The following is a 22,247-nucleotide window of genomic DNA, read 5'->3' as shown; positions in this document are numbered from 1 at the left end:
CATCGGGCGAAATCGAATTTCATTCTACGCAATATTAAAGAAATAATTATTATTCGTAAAGTTCGATAATCGGAGAATATTGCGAGAAAATTTGTAATTTTTGCCCCTTCACTTCAATTTTTATTTGCAATAATATTTGCAATAATGAAAGATCGCGTTTTGATGAATTTATCGTCGCCACAATTGCATTTATTATAAGAGTTAATTATTTGTCATTTGTAATAGTCGAATTATTATATTTCGATCTAATCGCGATCGTACCTTTAAGAAAAGAATTCGATAATACGGAGCGGTCCGTATCGCTACTTTCTCCCGTTGGAATGTCGCCGTGCGAATGAGGGGAGGTCGTCGCGTATGTAAACAATAGCGCGCTACGTCACAAGGCCAAATGACGTCACAAGGTCGAATGACGTGTTAGCTCGCTGCCGAAATATTTAACGCGTACTGTGACGTATGTGAGAATTGTATTTATATACAAGTATATTTTTAAAGTCACACACACACACACACACACACACACACACACACACACACACACACACTCACGTACACTGAGAAAAAAAGTTGTTAACTCGACTAAACCGTTTAACTAAATTATTTTTTTTTTAATTGAAATATCGAAATATTTAAGTTAAATAAATGTTATGTTAGATTTATAATAGTTAAATATTCCAATTAAAAAGATAATAATTTAGTTAAATGGCTTAGTTAAGTTAACAACTTTTTTTCTCAGTGTACACAGTTTAATTATTTATTAAACCTCACGAGATGTATTAATCGTTTAATAATATAAGTGTATTTATATCCAAGTATATTTTTAAAGTCTCACACACACACACACGTACATTGAGAAAAAAAAGTTTTTGTTAACTCAACTAAACCGTTTAACTAAATTATTATTTTTTAAATTAAAATATTGAAATATTTAAGTTAAATAAATGTCATGTTAGATTTATAATAGTTAAATATTCCAGTTAAAAAGATAATAATTTAGTTAAATGGTTTAGTTAAGTTAACAACTTTTTTTCTTTTACAATTAGTCTTTTCTCTGTCTACTATTTGATTGTTTTATTACGCTTTTAGAAAGTAAAGTTCTATAATGTAACTTTTAATTTTGTATTTCATATGAAATTATTATTTTAAACATAATAATTTTCTTTCTTTGCATTTCTATCATGAATAGACATTTCCAACCTTTACTAAAAATATCCCTCAATTTTTTCTCTCTTTGGACAATTTATTTACATTTATATATAATTCTCTTTATTCCTTTAAAAGTGAACATCGAGAACAAGGCACACGAGTATTGTAAATGTCAAAAAATGATCGCGCGAATATTATAGTTGTGAATAAATAAAAATAAATGCAATATAATATGAATTTTCTACGTTATATATTGAATCGAAATTGCACAAAAGAGGAAAAGAAAAACAAGCCTATGAATAGGCATTTCCATTTTTTATTAAAAAATTAAAAATATCTCTCAATTTTTTCTCTCTTCGGATAATTTATTTACATTTACATATAATTCTCTTTATTCCTTTAAAAGTGAACATCGAGAACAACTCTCTTTCTTCAGGCAAGTCTACATATATGACCAATATGATTAATTGATTCCATCTTTATATATTTATCATTATGTGCTATTAATTAAAGTCGTAGACAATATTTCAGAAATCAAAGTTGTGCGAACGTTGCAAGAATGACCATGCGCAGAAACGAATGCGCAGTGGTTCGGCCGCCATGTTGGCGCGTGACGCTCGTCACTGCTACGTCACTGCTACGTCAAACGCGTCATACGGCCGCCATGTTGGCGCGTGAATCGGAGTCATACGCAGTTACACGGATCGTCGTACGTCCGCATTTTTCGCATCTTTTAACCGTTTTTAAACGAATATTGCGAGTAAACGAGCGTCGAGAGTGTCGAAGGATGATCGCGCGACTTTTATAGTGTGTCGATGGATACGCGCGACAGCGATTTTTGACGATATTCAGTGATGGCGTCATTGCAAAGATGGAGCGAAGTTGCGTCGCGTTATTCGCGCCCTTGATGATGATTATCGGATGCGAGCGAATATCGGGAGTGCCGAATAAAGTGTCGCGCGTTCGCGTTGATGATATCGTGTGGATTTGTGTGCATCAAGATCGGAATAGGACGTCCCGAGGCGAGCGAACTGTCCCGAGGAGGAGCGGCCTGTGGAACAGCCGGTGAGTAGATTTGATTTATCATATTTGCGTGATAATTTGTGCTCATTCGACGCTTATACAGCATCGCGATGTCCCGAATTACATTCGGACAAATCGGCGCCGCATCATAATTCGATTCGGTGCAATTCAAATAAGTCGATCGCGTGAAGATGATTATGCTAGAAGCGATTTGAATTTTGTATACGCGCGCGCAGTGCTGCACAGCCTATCTCGTAGGGTTGCCGACTGTTAAACGATAAATTTGTTTGATCTAACCTAACCTAACCTCTCAGTGTCTTTGGATATCGAATGTAAACACAAGCGTATGCTGCCTGGATTGTATCATGCTTTAAAAAATAATATTTAATTATTTCATTAGTGTATTACATTTTATTACGTAGTATATTAATCGTATTAAATGTGTGACGTACAGTTTTACACATTTTAATGAGTAGCACATAATATAATTGGTTAGGTTAGATTAAATTAAAACAAGCTGCTGTGATTCATTTAACGTAATAGGATTAATTTAACGAATGTGCAGCTATTGAAGTTACATGATATTTGTGGACACATTTTTAAAGTAATCATGAGTGTCTTATCACATCTCGATTACATGAAATTAAAATATAAAATATTTATGTATTCCACATTAACGTTATTCATTACAAGTACTATATTACTACATTACAAGTACTTTTCTTATATCTCAATCATATTCAACCATTTATTTCATCGGTGAAGCTTTTCATATATCGCAGACAATATGATACTGCGTGTGGAATTTTACACAGGTAATACATGGCACAAAAATAATTTGCTCTCAAGTATTGTGTGCATTTCTCAAAAATAAATCAAATTAAATTATTTTCAGAATCCAAACATCGCTACATTGCCAGGATTGTATCTTATTATAACTGCGATATTATCACCTTTTAATATGTGTGCGCAGTATTACATACATAAAATATATAAATTTATTTGAAACGTACTGAAATCTTTATCTTATTTATAATATTCGTGATATTATAAAAGAAAATTGCAACTCTAATGAAACAGAGCGATGGAATAATTGGTTGATTGGTTAATTGCAGGTAATTATGGTATACTTATATATTGTAAGAAAGAGAAAATAAAATTAAAGTTGAATACTGAATGTGCTCTAAAGTAAATCTCATCTAAATAAATAAATGCATAAATGTGCGCCCCACATTCCTCATGAAAAAAATACATAATATTAATTTTTATGTATTATTATTTTTAGATTTTTATTCTTTTAAATTCTCTAGATGCACTTTTCATTTCTCCTCTCTTTCTTTCCAACTACTAAATATAGATCTATCATTTTTAATATAGATCTGTCATTTTTAGTGTACATTATTGCAGTAAGTGGAATAAAGAGCAAATCTTTTGGCACATTTAAAATGTACAGGAAAGTCAGTTTTATCTGATGCGTTTTTTTCAATAGAAATATTTGAAAGAAATGCATACGTCTTTTTTAATCTTAGTCTTTCTAAATAAAAATTAGAATAATAAATTTGCAAAATAATTTGCTTTAATATATTTTTATTGCAAACATATGAAGCAAAGTGCTCAAGGTGCATCACTGAATCGATGAAAACATCGATAGAATAAAAAATAGATCGCATACAAAAAAATTAAAATATTTACATTACATATTTGATATTTCTGCAAATATTTCCATTATTTTGAGATTGATTTATTTCATGATATATTGCAACAATTAAAGTATGATTTCTGATATAATCTGCCAAGAGACTGCAGAGAAAGCCAGCTTTAATTCTTTATTTTGTTCAATATTTTTAATAATATAATAATTAAATTAAAGTTCTATGAAAATATGCTTGAAATATTAAATAAAAAAGATTGTTTCTTATGTATAACTTTATACAGTTTAAGTAAACAAAAAATTATTGTTAATAATATACATATATAAATTGATAATTAAATAAAACAATTAATTAATTAATCGACACTATCCACGTTTTTTTTTTATCTTTATGTTTAACATATATATATGTATATATATTTTTATAAATAAAAAATGTTTCTTTTTAATATAAATTAAATAAAAAGTACAATATGCCTTTAAATACTTTATATACATACCTGTTGTAATAAAGAATGCTTTTACATTCCTCCTTGTACTTTGGCATACATATCCTTTATGCCAATTATCTAATTTACATATTAATTGTGTTGCTTTAACTCTTAGAAACAGTGAATATTAACTCAACACAGAAATGTCAAAATAACGCAATGATAATATGTACATTAACATAAGAATATGTTAAAAATTTAACACAAAAATTTTTACACGAGAAAATTTTAACAGAAATACAAAATGTTTTTTACCGTGTATAAATATAATTATATATATATATATATTTTTATAAAGAATTATCTTTTTCAAGAATTCTTATAAAGAAAAGGGTCTTGCTTAAGAATATCGTATTATTTGATATAATTATATTTTCTATTTGGAACTAATTTGTGCGTAAATTAATATATTAGTTTCAATGGTTTGTTTGATGCAACTGAAAAGATTTGTTCTTCCATATAATTAATTCTAAATTAATTGATCGTAGAGATTGAAAGATATTTATCGTGATAATATACAATTGCTAATCGATAGATTTATAAAGTGTTGATTACATCGATTAAATCGATTAAATCGATTAGTTGTTATAATGTAAAGTGATATGCCATTGAATCAAAATGAATTAAATAGGTATTATTAAGGAAAGTACATCCCCCAATTTTAAAGCATTTTTCCCCCCTCTTCTTCTACAATTTTCCATATATAAATTTTTTCAAAATTATTCAATTATTTTATTTAGTTTAGGAGTTTGGTTTTATTTTATACAACAACATTTCGATAGTCTAAGTTTATTTTAACTTGATATATAGAAATCCATTTTAATTAAAACCCGCTTTAAAAGATTATAATTTGCGGTTCGAAATATAATTACATTTATAATTTTACGTGTCATTTAAAATACAAAGAAGTAAAATACATGTATCCAAATTGTAAATATACATATATTACATATATTAGGATATGTCATACATAAAATTATAAATAATATATATATATATATATATATATTTAATAATATATATTTATATATATATACTATATATTTATATGTATAGTATATATTTAGTATGTATATATGTATGTATAATATAATAAGGATTATGTAAATATAATCAACTATATCAAAATGAATATTAAATCTGCATTACAAAGAAAGTGAATACATAAAGGTAAAAATTACTTATAACATAGTTAAATACAATTAAAATATTTTTAACTCTCTCTAAGAACATTCATGGACATTGGCTTTGTAGTTCATGTCCACGTTTTCAATGTCCATAGAGGGAGTATCGCTTTCAGGGATCACCTAAAAGCCATGACATCTCTCTGTCCAACTGATGATATGGTCGCTCTCAGGTTTTTCTCTGCCGATAATATATATATGTTATTTTTTATTAGGAAAATTTTTCTGCTTCTAAAACATTATATTTCAGATTGAATATCTGATCATTTGATCCGGTAATTATTGAATATTAAAAATTTTAGAAAAAAATTCTCTGTCGGGAGGAGGTTGGCTGCGCGCGCCGATGATATCATCGCGCCAATATGGCCGGACAGTGTCGGCTGTCCGCAACGCGACAGTGAAAGCGGGTCGTCCGGGAGGCGCTCTGGACTGGAGATAGGTCCGGGAAGAATATGTCGGACTATCTAAGGTCCGCGTTCGGGTATCTGAACGGCGGCAGCGGTGGCGGCAACGAGTACGTCGGTCAGACGCTGGACATCAACAATGTGAGGCTGAGGGTGACGCGACTGATCGCCGAGGGTGAGTCTATCTGTCTCCGACTGCGTGTCAAATCTCGGCACCTCCTACCGGTGCGATAAGGTGTCGAGCGCGGAATTGCTTGTTTTCCGCATAAAACTGATAACATTGCCGAGAGAAGAAAAAGATAATACGTCTCGCGTCCCCGATCTCGCGTGACATCTGTCATGTGTCAAACGTGTGTTTTGACACGCGACTCGAGCAAATGCTCGAAATTCTATATAGTACTCATTTGATAAATTTATCTTTCTTCTCTTTCGTCATACATATCTTCCTTCTGTTAAATTTGATACTGTTAGTATTTACTGTCAATATTAATGTACTGTCAATGTAATGTAATTGTCGAATTATCAACGCTAATGTGAATTTATTACTCCAAATGAGAAAATTAGACTATTGGAAGGAGATTTATATCTGTATATAAAGGATCCTCTCGAGTTTTGTCAGGTATTTATCTTTCAGTTTAACACCTAATAGACAATTATAATAGACAATTATAATATAATAATTTATAAAAATATTTGGCTGAATTTATTTTCTAGATTAAATGGGCGTTATTTAATCATTCTTGCATAATATATGTATGTATAGCATACATCTATGAGCTATGATAGTAACAAGAGAAATATATAGTTATAATCAAATTATGTATCGTTATTAACATTTAGATAATTTGTGGCAAACATCGTATCAACAGGTGGATGGGCTCTGGTGTTTGCGGTAGAAGACATTACTACAGGAAAAGAATATGCGCTCAAGGTAAAAGAATATGTATTTAAGGTACTTTGTGCATAGATCGTTTTTTTTTCTCACTTGAAATATACTGTAATAAAATTGTTCTTATTTAGAAACTTATCGCTGTCGACGAGGATACGAACAAAACCATTATACAGGAGATAGAAACACTTAAGAAACTGTCTGGTCATCCGAATATTATTCAGTTTTTTTATGCTCAACGGCTGGAACGGGAGGATCGTAAGGGATACGAGTACTTGGTCGTCACTGAATTATGTCCTGGTGGTACCATAGCGGATATACTTAGAAATGTATCTGCGAATACGCTGACTCTAGCCCAGGTATGCAAGGTAGCCTATCAAGCGACACAAGCGGTGCATTACATGCACAGCCAGCAACCGGAACCCTTCGTGCATCGTGACATTAAGCTGGAGAACTTTCTAATCGGAAAAGACGGCCTCGTGAAACTCTGCGACTTTGGTAGCGCGTCGACTCAACAAATATTGCCGAACCCATCATGGAATGCTCAAAAACGCGCTACATTGGAGGATCAAATGGCCAAGTATACAACCCCCATGTACCGCGCCCCGGAGATGATGGACACGTGGAACAATGAACCTATAGGGCCACCAGTGGATTGTTGGGCTTTAGGATGTATATTATATTCTTTGATTACATTGAGACATCCGTTCCCTGAAGGTAAGATGCGATAAAAGTGCAATCTATTAATATAATATAATGTATGGTCTTATACATAAAAGTATAAGACAAGTCGCTACATAAAAACGGAATAAAATAATATTTAAATATATTTCCTGAGGGATTGAAAATATATATAAATATATATTTAAATTTTTAAATTTTAATTTTAAATTTAAAAATTTAAAATTACATTTTAAAAAAACATTTTAAAAAGAGAGTTGTGCCAAGCGGACTATAACTAACGAGTTTTTTTACATAAAAATACATAAAAGTGACTATAACTCGGAAACATCTTATTTCTGAACTTACGTTTATATAGCTTTTTTCCTTCTTTTTGGATTCCGAATCATTTCTTGAAGTATTGCGGGAGATTTTCCGGACACCTTATATATATATACTAATGTATTTATATATAATTTATATACTTAATATATATATTTTATATATAATTTATATTTTTTATATAATTTATAATATAATTTATAAAATGTGTTAAAAAAAAAATAAAAACTATTATTAAAACGGCTATTATTTAACAGTATTCATTCATTTATGCAAATTTGAATATATATTTCAATATTATTATAACAATAGATTCTCTTTCTTTTTATAATATTTTCCTTATCCTGCAGGTAACAAACTAGCAATCGTGAATGGCAAGTATCCACCATTACCACCTAATCCACGGTACGCGTGTCTGAATGACCTGGTGAAAGGATGTCTGCAAGTTTCGCCCATTCAAAGATCAACGACAGCGCAACTCCTGGAACGTCTGGCAGCGATTGCCGAGTCGAACAACTTTGATCCTAGAGAACCACCACAAATCGAAGTCACCGCGGTCAGGCCGTCGCCACCTCCGCGTCCGACGCCGCCGCCGCCACCGTCGTCGTCGTCATCGTCATCATCGTCATCGAATATGCCACCTCCTCGTCCCTCTCAACCGGCAACGATGCCGCCACCGAGACCGGCACCTATGCAGGTGTCCAAAATTCCGGCGACTCAAGCTACAACGGGCCTATTCAATTCACTGAGAGGCGGCGCCGGTAGCATCCTACGCAACCTGAAGGACACCTCCAGCAAGGTGATGCACACTGTTCAGCAGAGCATGGCCAGAACGGAGCTGGATGCGAGTTACATGACGTCGCGCATGCTCGTTATGCCGTATCCAGCCGATGGAATCGAATCCGCCTATCGCGCCAATCACGTGGAGGATGTGAGGGCCTTTCTCCAAGCTAGACATCCACCGCCCGCCAAGATTCAGCTGTACAATCTGTCCCGCGGTCGGCCAAACGTCACGAGACTTCCCGGCAGGCACATCGATTGTTCGTTTGCCTACGCTACACCAGAATCGAACGCGCCTATGCTGTTCGCTCTGTACCAGATCTGTCAGGATATCTATCAGTATTTGAACGCCGATTTCAATCACGTGGTGGTGCTGTATTGTACTGTGAGTACAATCGCGATTACTGAAGCGCGTAATCTCTAAAGCGCAAAACAGTTGACAATTGATCTTTCTTTAGGATGGGTACCGAGCGAGCGCCACGGTAGCGTGCACTCTTCTGATTCACTGCAGAGCTCTGACTACAGCCGAGGAAGCTATCGCCTTATTCACGACGCGACGTTGCCAGCCGCCGCAGCTGCAGCCTTCAGAATTGCGCAGTATTAATTATATGAGTTTATTGAGCAGTGGCCGGTTACCACACACCAAGCCTTTGGTGTTCCGTTCCGTTGTCATACAACCGGTACCGTTATTCACTAGGGCGAGAGACGGATGCCGACCTTACATAGAGATTTATAGCAACGGCGCGTTGGTTTTTACAACCAAGAAGGTCATCTACGAGGAGATGAAGCTATTTGGCATGATGGAGGGCAAAGTCTGCTTGATCTTAGGGGACGCGGCCGTACGCGGTGACGTCACTATAATAATACATCACGCCAGGCAACAGCTGGGTCGCGTGATCGGTATTAAAATCGCCTCGTTGCATTTTCATACCGGTTACGTACCCATCACTGAGAGTGCCTTGACATTTGAGAAGCATGACTTGGACGATGCACCTGAGATCGGTGGCAAATTCCGCATTGTGCTAAACGTCATGATAGGTGAGGAGAATTCAAAGCTATCGAGAGTGCCGGCGCCATGGGAGGCGGAAACATGCATCAACCTTGTCCCAGATCCGCTGTTTGGTTCGACGCTAGAGATGGAGGAGACTCTGGAGAATTTTAGGACCGCTCCTCACCCGGAAGAGGTAGAATATTTTGCCTGTTTTTTGAACAACTTATAATAATTATTATATTTATTTTATTATATTTACAACTCTCTTAATATCAAATAGAAAAAAATCGATGATAATTGTTTACTCTGGTTATTGCAGATTCAGGCACCATCGAACGAAACTGATAATAACATGAAACAACATGAAGCGATACCTCAACAACCGGAAGACCTGAAAGAGGAGGAAGAAGCGAACACGAACGAAGAAATTAACTTTCAGGAAGCTGATTTACTGAATCTGGGCATGCCGGACAATACTAATAGTACCTCAAATACTCCCGCCAGCACGGCGCCAAATCCAGGTTTAGATATTTTCTCTAGCTCTAGTCAAAATGAAAATGATCTCTTGGGCGGTTTCGGTATGTCGGCGCCACATACTGAAACTGCCAACTCTCCCCTGATTAACAATAGCGCCTCGGCTGATTTATTGTTTGGACACGATAGCTCGGCGACGAGAAATAATAGCACTGCTAACAATAATTTGAACATGAATGACCTATTATTCGGACAGAATCAGACAATGTCGAGTAATGTCAAACAAGTCAATGAAATGCTGTTTGACCCGCTGGGTGGAAGTTCCGCGAACAATCTTCTTGGCGGTTTTGCGGCCGCTAAAAGCCCGAATGCCGAAGATAACTTGCCACGAAATGCTAGCGTGCCGAACTTTGCCGCTCAAGCCAATAAAGATCCATTCGCCAATCTGGCTAGTTCGTTGGGAGCAGGTCTCACAGGCAGTTGGAATGGTACGCCGAGGAACTCTAGTACCCCGCAGTCAGCGAGTCCGGCGCCCGCAAGCACGCCGATTCATTCTAGCCCGAATACAATACATAGATCCAACGATGCAAATAGCGCAAATAGCGGTAACACGGATGCGCTTGGTGCTAAAGCAAAGGAGAAGGCGAGCGGCGACGCGTTCGAGGATCTCCTTGGCAGTCAGGGATACAAGTTTTCGCGCAAAGCTGAGAAGGACAGTCCGAAGACAATAAATCAGATGCGAAAGGTGGAAGCTGCTAAGACAATGGATCCTGATAGGTTGAAAATAGCCGAGTGGACAGAAGGCAAGAAAGGAAATTTACGAGCTTTACTCTGCACCTTGCACACTGTTCTGTGGCCGGAAGCTGACAGATGGCAGCGTTGCGAAATGCATCAATTGGTCACAAGCGCGGATGTCAAGAAAGCGTATAGAAAAGCCTGTTTAGTTGTGCATCCAGACAAGGTATTTTAATTATGTTGAATATCTCGTGGTTTCTTTTCTTCATTGCACAAATGTCATTGTTTTTTCTTAAGTTACAAAAATATCAATATCTTTAAAATATATATAAAGAAAGATGAGTAAAAAAATAATTCTTGTTGTTATCAGTGATATGATTATCTTGTATAATTGTCAGTTTTATAAAAAATAATACATGAATATGCTTCTAGACATATTGTAAACATTAATTTTACTATTTAAACAAATTTAAGAAATATAGTTTTTTAAGAGAAATAATTTAAGAGAAAAGAAATTTATTGCGAATCAATGTCTCTTTTGTTATAGCAAACTGGTACTGCGAATGAGAATATAGCGAAGTTGATTTTTATGGAGCTGAACAACGCGTGGAGCACATTCGACAATGACCCGTCGCAACAAAATCTATTTAGCTAATTTTAATGACCTGTTATCGAGAGAACCTGTTTCTGTAATTAATTTAGTTCCTAGCGGAAGAGGAGCTAAGAGTAAGCGAGGATTTTATCCGTGAGAAAACCGCGTAATTGCATTCCGACTACGTTATTTTAGCTGTATACAGAGAGAGAGAGAGAGAGAGAGAGAGAGAGAGAGAGAGAAAGTAAGAAAGAGAGAGAGAGAGAGAGAGAGATAAATAGAAAGAAAGAGAGAGAGAGAAAGAGATAAATAGAAAAAAAGAGGCGATGAGAGCGGGATCAGCGAAGCAATGCTTCGAGATGTCTCCTTATTGTTTCCACGCCTTGTAAACCTAGTTAAAAATTTCAATTATGGCGTATAACTATATGTATATAATGCAAATGTACATTAAAAAGAAGATCCCAAATATACGAAGCTATTTTCCGGCCGAAAGAAAGCTTTGTACACTATTATCTATCGTAAATATAAAAATTTCCAGTAGAAATATTCTGTTGCTCTCATCATTACAATATTTATCTAATCGGTGATAAAAAAGATTGTGAAATGTAAGAACAATATCATAGATATTACAATATAATACTATTTTTTCGAATTTAATGCACAGAATATCACTACTAAAAATATGCTTTCTCTGATTTTGAAGATTTTAACTTTGAGATTTTTTGAAATAATGAAAAAATGGAGAGGTAGCTTTTAACAATTAATACAATTAATAAAAATTATATAATTTCATCAATTCGTAAAATATTAATATAAAGAACAGTGCAAAAATGATCAGTAAAAATCAATAGCTTTAAATTTTGATTTAAAATATTCTTTGATATACAAGATGTCTCCCAAGATATTCGATTTTAATTTTAATAAAAATTTTATTTTTTTTATAAACTTAAAATAAAATTTTTGTTAAAAATAAAATTTTGTAGATTCCGTTATTTTTGTACAACTATTCAATATATAGTATTGAACACGTTAATCAAATTTCGAATTAAGTTAAATTTGTAAAAATTTTACTTTTATTTTTACTTATACGTAACATCTGTATTTTTGACATGTTAAAAAAGAATCGAATTAGAAATTTATTAAAATTGAAAGATCAAAGATCTCATTAAAAGATGAAAGATTTATATCTTTTTATATTTTGCTAATTGAGCTTCTCGAGTCTCGATTTGCATCAATTTTACACTTTTAAATTCTTATACATTATCCTCAATCTCGAAAGCTATTACTGCTTTTATTTATTTCCGTCAAGAAAAGAATCGGATTGCGCGCAAATGAAATCAGGTCACGGCTTCCGGAACACCCTATATTAGGAGGAGCCCCAAGAAATCCGTTCTTTTTTAATTCATAGAACGCTGCGAGAGACATTTATAACGGGCGTCAGCAAAATTTGCGAGTATTGGTGGCATTGTCGGAGAGTCGCCGATACACGCGCACACATACAGATATGTGTATACATGAGGAGAGACAGGCGCAATACAAACGAGAATGCCACGAGCGCGCTCCCGTGGACCACAGGGTACCACAGGGGTGAAATTTAAAGGGAGGGGCTGCTCTCGTGAAAATGGCCGTTACGCACGGGGTAGATTGTCCGGGGGTGGGCAAGTGACGGGGGATGGTGGTGGTGGCTCTTCGTGTCCTCTGACGACCAATTGACCGAGTGCCTCGCGACGATCGACACGGTTTTATATCCCCGTTTACGATAACTACAACAGTTATTATGCGGCGACGGCCAAAAAGCGATCCCTGCTCGGCTCTTCTTAAACCCCCACCGGACTCGCGACCTTCCATCCCTTCCGTCAAGAGGTAAGGTCGTCTCTGTTTTGTGCACCCCCGAGAGAGATATCCATTTTACGAATTATGCGATTAGAATCTCTCGCCCCAAAGCGTGTATGAGATGTGCCTATTTTTTTTCTTCTTCGTGCTCCGAAAGAGTTATTCTGACACTTGCGAAATATCAAGTGGAAAACGGAGTGACCGTTCCTGGCACAGGTGAAATATTTCTCTCGGTATGTAACGCGAGAATATCCTACTCAATCGTGTATGATATATCGTTATTTAAAGAAAGATTTTAAAATATATCATGTAATTAATTTTATATTAATCGTTTTTACAAAAATTGTTGGCTTTAAAATTTTTTTTTCATAAAACGTTAATACTTGTGATAGCATATAATGTGTGAAGAAAAGTTTCTCAAGAAAAATGTAACTTAAAAGTAATATAAAATTAAAAAGTAATATAAAATAAAAGTAAAAAAAATATAGGTATATACATATATACATACACATATATATGCATACACACACATACACACATGTATACATACACATATATATGTATGTGTAGATTGTACAGACACTACATTAACGAGATACTAACAAATATTTATTAATACCAGTTTATTTATCATTTATATCAATCAATGATATATGATAAATTACTTTCAGATTAGGTCTGCTCTTCGGCAATGTACGTCAAAAAAGTTAAAAAATAGAAAAGAAAAAAGAGGAAGGGGAGAATAAACAAGGAAAACCGAGGAAGATGCTTGGCCCCTATTCAGGAGTGGTGATCCTCCTCTTGCTAGGGGCTTCTGTGTCAATATCTGGCACTGCGGATGCTGCGAAATCTCTGAGAGCGGCGAAGGCCAGGCTCAGATCGTCTTACGCATCTTGGCGGATAGTGGTATGTTTAACTCAGCCTCAGACCCCTTTCAAGACAGACGTACAGAAAGCATGGGAGGAAGCGAGACTGGAATCCTTTCACGCGGACATGGATGTGTCGTATATAGAAGCAAGGATGGCACCCATGACGGATTCCCTGTCATATCCCTTGTCACTATTAAACAAATTTTGTACAGACATCGAAGGCGGAAAGACAGTACTAAGCCTTATTATAGGGGGAGGATCAGCAGCCAGATTTCTCGTCACGGCTGCTGCCGCCTTGAATCTTCCAGCTCTGTGGTTGCCGTTCACGCACCGAGATTTTCTTCGTCAGGTACACGTTTACAAAATTTAGAATTGCACAGTTGGAGCTGTGCCAAAGAAAAAGGAAATCTGTATAAATGTAGGATGTCCTAAACATGTGTGAAAAAAAAATTGAGAAGCGTAATTCCTTAAAAAAATATTCATATGTGACTAAAACGACATACAGAAGTTGAAGTTTTAAAAAACAACATGTCAACTTTGGCCCTCTCAGTGTCCAGTATTGAAATGATCATTTCCAACGATTCTTATAATTTTATTCAATTTTATTTTTATCAAAGTATATTTTTTTAAAATTTCATTATTTTAACTTTGAACACTCCGTAACTCAATTAGGATGTTAGTATACATGAACTTCTCTTCCAAAAATTATTCAAAGATTCAAACTATTCAAACCTCGAAATTTTTCGCACATGTTTAGCAACACCTTATAATCCTTTTTGTTCTCTTATCACTAAATTCTTCGCCTCAGATACAAACCAATAATACAAATGTCTTGCAAGATACAGGGATAAAAGATGTTACTTCTTGTTTATTTAGGGGAATCTTGGCCGGTTTGAGAACCGTATAGGTTCGAGCCCAAAAGAGATCGGAGCAGCGGCTGCGGCCCTGATGCATCGAGCTAATTGGCACGCGTTCACCCTCCTCGTTGATACTACTCTGTTGCCCGTAACCCATCTACTACAGACGAATCAACCGACGAGGTTGACACCTCGCGCGATCATACATCTGCCGACTAACGATAGAACTTTGAAGTTGAGATTGAGACGAGTGGCCGAGGAAAGTGGCAGCGGCGGAGTCGTGGTGATGGCGTGCGATCTGAATAATGCTCGCAAGATTCTCGGGGCGGCCGGTAAATTCGAGATGCTCTCCGGCAGATTCCTGTGGCTGTGGCTGGACCTTAAGGCGGAGTTACGTCCGAACGAACCCAACGTCATCAGCTCAATGATGCATGGTACACGCGTCGTCGCCGCAGCCGCAGCCGCAACGAACGAGAACTCACCACTGCTAGAGCGAACGGCAAATCTCGCGTCGACGAACGACGAGCGGCCGCCGCCGTTAATGAGTTCATTGCCGAGTTTAGCCAACGATATACACCGGCTGCAAGAGTACAGATGGCGAGACGAGAAGATCGTGATCAAGCGAGAGGACAGAGGCTTCAATTTCGACGAGGAGGAAAACGGGAAGTTCGCGAGCGACAGGGAACTTAATTCCAAGAACTTTATGCCGGTCGGCATGCTCGCGTTGAGACCGTCTGGCATCAAGATCATGGGCGGCGACACCATACTCTCGAGAATGTTGCGAGAAACCTCGCAGGCATTGGACGAGACCTTTCAAGAGACGAAGCAGCGATTGAGCCGTATGCGTGACGTGCAGCTCAGGGAACACTTTGTCCCGGAATGTTTTCCGGATCGTAACGCCAAATTCATGACGAGTGACGCGAGAGAGAACGTTTCCGCGATTCTGACGAGCAAATTGCGAAGATCCATGAGACAGATCTCCAAGGACAAAGCGGAGTTTCAGTTGCTGAACTTGCAGGCCGTCAGATTTCCCGGGAATAAGACTCAATTAAGGTTTAATTCGGTCGTAAATAAATCCACTTATCGCTCGCTCGAAGACGAAAATAATTAATTACGTCAATATTTAACAGGTGGACCAAAGTCGGCACCATCAAGGGTGGTAGGGAGGTCCGTCTGGATACCATAATCTGGCCAGGTGGCGGTATTGTGCCGGCGTACCTTGAACAGGGCGGCGAGAAGGTCGGGATGCCAATTTATCGCATCGTCACCGCCCTAGCGTCGCCCTTCACCATGGTCACAAATCTACAGGAAGGTTTCTGTCTGCGCGGTCTTACGTGCCAGCAGGGCGACACCGTCATGTGCTGCTACGGACTGAGCATGGATCTATTGACGGTAGTTGCGCGCGAATTAGGCTTCCGCTTTGATCTCTATTTGGCGGAAGACGGACTGTTTGGCAAACGGAACGGCCGGAGCGGCACGTGGAATGGTGTGATGGGCGAGTTGGTGTCCGGCCGGGCTCAGCTGGCGTTCGCACCTTTAAGTGTGTCTGCTCATCGCGCCGAAGTGGTAGACTTCACCACACCGTACTATTTCAGCGGCGTGAGCTTCCTTACGGCACCGAAGCTCCGTTCCGAGATACCGCTGTTCGCGTTCCTGTTTCCGTTTAGTACGGAGCTGTGGATCGCCGTGTTCACGTCTCTCAATTTCACCGCGATCGCCGTGGCGCTCTATGAGTGGTTCAGCCCATTCGGCCTGAATCCCTGGGGCAGACAGCGTAGTAAAAACTTCTCCATCGCCTCCGCGTTATGGGTGATGTGGGGCCTCTTATGTGGCCATCTCGTGGCCTTTAAAGCACCGAAATCCTGGCCTAACAAGTTCCTCATCAATATCTGGGGCGGTTTCTCCGTTATCTTCGTGGCATCCTATACGGCTAACATTGCCGCCCTTATCGCCGGTCTGTTTTTTCACTCTGCAGTGAGCAATTATCACGATAAAAGCGTAAGTATCTCGGTTCTTTTTTTTAATATCGGTAAATTTGTTAATTACTCAAAGGTGCTGTAAAAAAAAAGAAGAATAAAAAAATATTAGATCCTTTTTTATCTCCATTATATTCACTGCTAATTAGAGAGAGTTATTTTTTATGTTAATTATCGAATTTATTATTATTTATATAAAATATTACCAATTAAATAAAATGTAATTAGTACTAATAACATTTCAATATGAAAGAAAACTATATATTTCATTTAAACATCTCTAGTCTTTCAATCATAAATCTTTGAAACTTGTGTACATTTTACAGCTGCTATCGCAAAGAGTGGCCACGCCAAGAGCGTCCGCGGCCGAATACTATGTGCAAAAAGCGAATCCGCAGTTATGGTCTCACATGGCTCGATTTTCCTTGTCGGACATCGCCGAGGGGGTAGAAAGATTGAGGAACGGCACTCTTGACATCCTGATAGGGGACACGCCAATCTTAGATTACTATCGCGCGACCGATGACGGTTGCCGCTTGCAGAAGATCGGTGACACCATCAACGAAGACACCTACGCGATCGCTCTTACAAAGGGACATCCTTTAAAGGAGAGCATATCTAAAGTCATAGCGAATTACACGAGCAACGGATTACTCGACATTCTGCAGGAGAAATGGTGAGCGATGCGCAAAAAATAAGCGCAAAAATTGAATAATCGATATCGGTTCGCGGACAAACTTTCTTTTTATTTGCATGATAACGGGAGCGTAATAATTACGTTAGACTAAAATACATTAAGTGATAAATAAAGTCTATATTGCGCAGACTGTCCAGGAAAATATGTATAGCGTGCAAAGATCTAAGTTTCATTAATCTTCAATTGCTAATGCAATTCTCTAAAAAATATTTCTCACGCGTATGAAATATAAAATCAATCATTCATTTAGAGATTTTTACAAGAATCATCGATAAGCCACTAAAGAAGATACTACAATTTAGAGGGTAGCGTAAAACAGATATCTTATAAAACGAGTTTTTTCAGGTACGGTGGTCTGCCATGTCTCGGAGGTCGGCAAGGTATGGATGCAGGACTAGATTCTGAGACTGGTGGTCAACCCAGGCCACTGGGAGTAGCATCCGTTGCCGGAGTGTTTTGCTTACTTGGGATGGGCGTGGTGCTCGGTACTATTATACTGGCGGGAGAGCATCTGTTCTACAAGTACACGTTGCCGCGATTGCGACACAGACCGGAGGATTCCATTTGGCGCAGCCGTAACGTCATGTTCTTTTCGCAAAAGCTGTACAGGTTTATCAATTGCGTGGAACTAGTCTCACCACATCATGCCGCCCGGGAATTGGTGCACACAGTACGACAGGGCCAGATCGCATCACTCTTTCAAAAAAGCGTCAAACGAGTACGTGCTATCGAATTTTTTTTTTCATGTAGCATGTGGTCTATGCCAGTTCGCGAATATAAATCTTGATAATAGCAAAGAAATAGATTTTTTTAATAATAATTTAAGAATATAGATATTTACGTATTTTTAAAATAATTAAAATAGAAAAGCATGTTTAAAGACCTAATCTACTTTAGAAAAGTTGGTAATTTTGATGAATTTTTTGTGAAAAATATTAAAAATAGATTTTTAGCGTTTTTCACATATTTTATTGATTTTAATATATTTCATTATTGATGTATGAACAGTATTTTAGTATTTTTAAATCTTGAATGAAGCTTTTTGTGGTCAATATCTGTAATATAATTTTCTGCGCATAGTATTTTTAAAATGCATGATTTGATGATATGACATGCTGCTCCTCATGAAACTGTTTGAAAAAGTACTCGATCTAGTTTTATTCCATAGAATGTTTTTAGAAAACCGAATCTAATTTCATTAGAAAAAAATTGAAAAATAACAAAGTCGTGTTATTTTAAAATATATTTAAATATTTTTTATTTTTATATTTCAATTTTGCTAACATTTTTTCATTTCTTGAAAAAGTCAGAAAAATACTAAATTATAATTAGATTCAGTATGTCAAAAAAGTTCTCTTTCATTAAAAAAGAATTAAAACTATTTGGTTTATTAATTTTCAAGATATATTTGGCCCTCTAAAGTAGATTAAGTTTTTACAAATACAATCGTTTTTTAAACAAAAAATTATTAAAGATTTACACTCACGAACTTACGGACCAGTATGTTTATTTTAGTCTCTAAATATCTACAATGTTTCCATGTTCCAGAAGGAACATGAACAACGTCGTAGACGTAAAAGCAAAGCGCAGTTCTTCGAAATGATCCAAGAAATTCGAAGGTAAAGGAATATTATTATCAGACATTTCTTCTTAATGTACTCTCATAATCAATTATATCAAAATAGAAGAGAAATTAATGCGCCGGATATCTAATTAATCTAATTTTTCAGAGTTCAACAGGAAGAGAAAATCGAAACAGTACCCGAGGAATCTACGGAGACCACGAAGAAAGACGAGAAATTGGGGAAGGGTAGAGAAAGGAGTCGTAGCAAGAGTCCCCTGATGCCTCGTAGTCCGAAACGTTCAGAGAAAAGCAGGAGTTCGACCAATCTCTCAGCGTCTCGTCTCGGATTATCGCCGGTGAGTCTCGACGCGCCGATGAAACCGCGCGAGTTCACGCTCAGCAGCACAAACCTACGCGCAAGAAGCCCACTGGAGACGGTTGGACGTAGATTGAGCCACGGCGATGGCGGTTCGCCGCCGCCGCGTCTGGGCTCGCATCTCGGCGGTAGTGCCACATTACGTCCTACATTGGCGGCTACCAGAAGCGAATCAACTGGTGGTGGTACTCCGACCATCAGACGTGAATCTGCCGTAGGAGGAGGAGGTGTGCCGACCCCAAGATACTCTCGCAGCCCCGCCAAGCGAGGCCAATCCTTCCCGGTGTTCGCTACCCTGAGGCCGCCGCACTCGGTCAAGAGTCCGCTGTTGTCGCCCAACAGTGAGCTCACGTCCGCCATTGGGAGAAAACTATCACGTGAATGGGGATCTGGGACTATCAGTCTTACTAGATCGTCGGAGGCTATAGGTGGTGGTGGTAACAGTAGTGGCGGCGGCGGTGGCGGTGGCGGTGGCAGTGGCAGTGGCAGTGGCAGAAGCGGTGGCTCAACCCACACTCTAAATCAAGAAATGACGCTCTCTCTGACTCGTTCCACGGATGAGGAAAAGGCCCAGGTAGAAACGTTGCCTATCAAGAAACCTATACGGCGTGCTAGGAGCCATGAGAATCGTGACAGCGGCAAATTGATGGTGGATCTGCCATCGCCTAGATTGACTCAGCCGGTGGTGGGCGGCCGATCGGTGAGCGAGCGAACGAAGAAGCAGCTCGAGTCCGAGCTGAAAGCAATTTTAAGTGCCAGGGCTCATCATCGCGACCTGCATCCCCCTTGATAGGAGACCGCCCCTAATTAAAAAGAGAGTTCTCGAAAGAACGTTCGGCTTTGGATGATCGCTAAGCCTCTGAGGGGCTTTGATTTAAGCAATATCAGATTTATAGGTCAATTTGTAGAGGAAATTCGACACAGTTTCGAAGAAATTAAGAAAGAACTTAAATCAGAATCACAGCGGAAAGCGCAGGAGAAATTTTCTGCGTAGAAGGGACAGAGAGGATGATGGGAGGGCAACGGAGAGGAAAGAAAATCTCTTTGATTGTTCATACGTTGTTACGTACATTAATAATATAGAATAATGTCGATAAACAAAAGTGCTATAAACTTTAGTAGTGATGTCTTAAATAGTTAGCGAGATACACACGAGTACTAAGATATTTTCTTGTTGGCATTTTAACTCTACATTAACCGGCAGCCTGGGTGAGTCTCTCTCTTTCTCGATTGCTATGGATATCAGATATTGTACGCTACAGCGTTTCTCAACTCAACTTTGATTTTTTGATGCGATTCTTAGCGCGTAAAATTCTATCCTGAAAATTAAATTAATTCTTAAAGCATTTACTACTAGATCAGAGATCTGTTCAAGTTTATCGAAGCTTCATCATCCGCCTTTGTGTGCTGCCGTAACTCATAACGATCGATTGGCCGCACGAATACAACGAACATTTCTGGATAGCTTTAATATCTTTGTTTTCATTTCCTTCTATTTTAATAAAGTGGAGACGTATTGCTCGTAAACAAAAATTCAGATAAGCCTGTATTATCTGTTTTGAGAATGTAAATATCTCAAAAATAGACTATATTGTTCCTTCATCTCGTTATAACGCGAATATTGTAAATATAATGAAAAATATATGTGTATATAAGGATTTTTTTCGCATAAGACAGAATGATAATGGCAAAAAATAATTATCTCGTGTTGAGAAACGCTGCTTTAACGAACTTCGTCGTCGAATTGGACTGCATACTGCCATATTTAATAATTTTTGTGACTGCGGAAGGAGAGACTCGCTCGATGGACTCTCGGCGTAGAATGACCACTAATCGCGAGATAATATGCATTAATCTTACAATTATCATCGCGTCTGTCGAGGGAAAGGATTACAAAGTGAATGGAATTCTAACCCGAGTCTAATGTATTTGTATAATACACGGGTTATTCAATACGGGAGAGGAGGTGTCACCTGAGGAGATCCTCCCGATTTAAAATAAGACAAAAATTTCACAGCCACACACATGTGTGTATGCGTGTGGTTGCGAATTCTTCGCGTGACTTACGATTATTTCCTAAAGCAGTGCCAAAGATCAATATTACGCGATATAACTCAAATCTCTCCATCCTTTTGCTTTATCTTACACGAAAAAATGTATAATAATAGAACACAAGTTTTAGCAAAATAAGCGTCAGATACAGAGAATCGCGGTATATTATACTAATAATCTTTAATAATCGTTTGTTTTGCTGCGACTTGGTAAACTTCCGACGATTTTACTAGACTGATAGATGAAAATTTAATTCAGGAATTGTAAATGAAACATTATTGGAATTGAATAATTGTTACTGATCGATGTGTATGTCCCATGTTTTTGTCTATCGAATCACTTTGATGAAAGAGGGCGAATTCACACGTCTAGTCTCATTATTATTATAATTCGACTTAGAGGTAGAGCGTGGATGTGTATGGGACTAAATTTTAATTAATTACTTTTAAAAAAAGGAGGATTTATGAGCGAGGCCTTAGAGGAGTTAGTCGTATCCGCCCAAAAATATACTTTACTTAACTAGTACTGTACTAATACTGTACTCGAATATTTCACTACATTATATTACATAATAGAGTACATATATACATATATATATATATATATATATATAGACATTTAGTTTCACATAGTTTCCTTAGTAGAAAATGCTATTGTATTCAGA

General features: G+C 37.4%; 2 protein-coding genes across 3 annotated transcripts; both read left to right on the top strand.

Moving 5' to 3' along the window:
- Window positions 1–5,805: 5,805 nt before the first annotated feature.
- LOC105249432 (cyclin-G-associated kinase) lies at window positions 5,806–11,999 on the top strand. The gene is made up of 7 exons (XM_011254892.3): window positions 5,806–6,071; window positions 6,766–6,827; window positions 6,917–7,502; window positions 8,138–8,952; window positions 9,026–9,751; window positions 9,878–10,993; window positions 11,315–11,999. The coding sequence occupies exons 1-7, from the start codon at window positions 5,945–5,947 to the stop codon at window positions 11,420–11,422; spliced, it is 3,540 nt and encodes a 1,179-aa protein (XP_011253194.1). The 5' UTR covers window positions 5,806–5,944; the 3' UTR covers window positions 11,423–11,999.
- A 546-nt stretch (window positions 12,000–12,545) lies between these two features.
- Window positions 12,546–22,160, top strand: LOC105249433. 2 transcript variants are annotated; one of them, XM_011254893.3, is made up of 8 exons: window positions 12,546–13,222; window positions 13,864–14,410; window positions 14,938–15,971; window positions 16,049–16,916; window positions 17,221–17,570; window positions 17,937–18,309; window positions 19,140–19,210; window positions 19,322–22,160. In XM_011254893.3, the coding sequence occupies exons 2-8, from the start codon at window positions 13,958–13,960 to the stop codon at window positions 20,319–20,321; spliced, it is 4,149 nt and encodes a 1,382-aa protein (XP_011253195.1). In that variant the 5' UTR covers window positions 12,546–13,222; window positions 13,864–13,957; the 3' UTR covers window positions 20,322–22,160. The 2 variants fall into 2 exon arrangements, with proteins under 2 accessions (XP_011253195.1, XP_025270852.1); XM_025415067.1 differs by having other exon boundaries at window positions 12,546–13,425.
- The last annotated feature ends 87 nt before the right edge of the window (window positions 22,161–22,247 follow it).

Source organism: Camponotus floridanus, unplaced genomic scaffold, assembly GCF_003227725.1.
Source record: "Camponotus floridanus strain SB8 unplaced genomic scaffold, Cflo_v7.5 scaffold96, whole genome shotgun sequence".
NCBI classification, from domain to species: domain Eukaryota; kingdom Metazoa; phylum Arthropoda; class Insecta; order Hymenoptera; family Formicidae; genus Camponotus; species Camponotus floridanus.
Note: the sequence above shows the minus strand (reverse complement) of the source record. Positions and strands in the feature narration are given on the sequence as shown.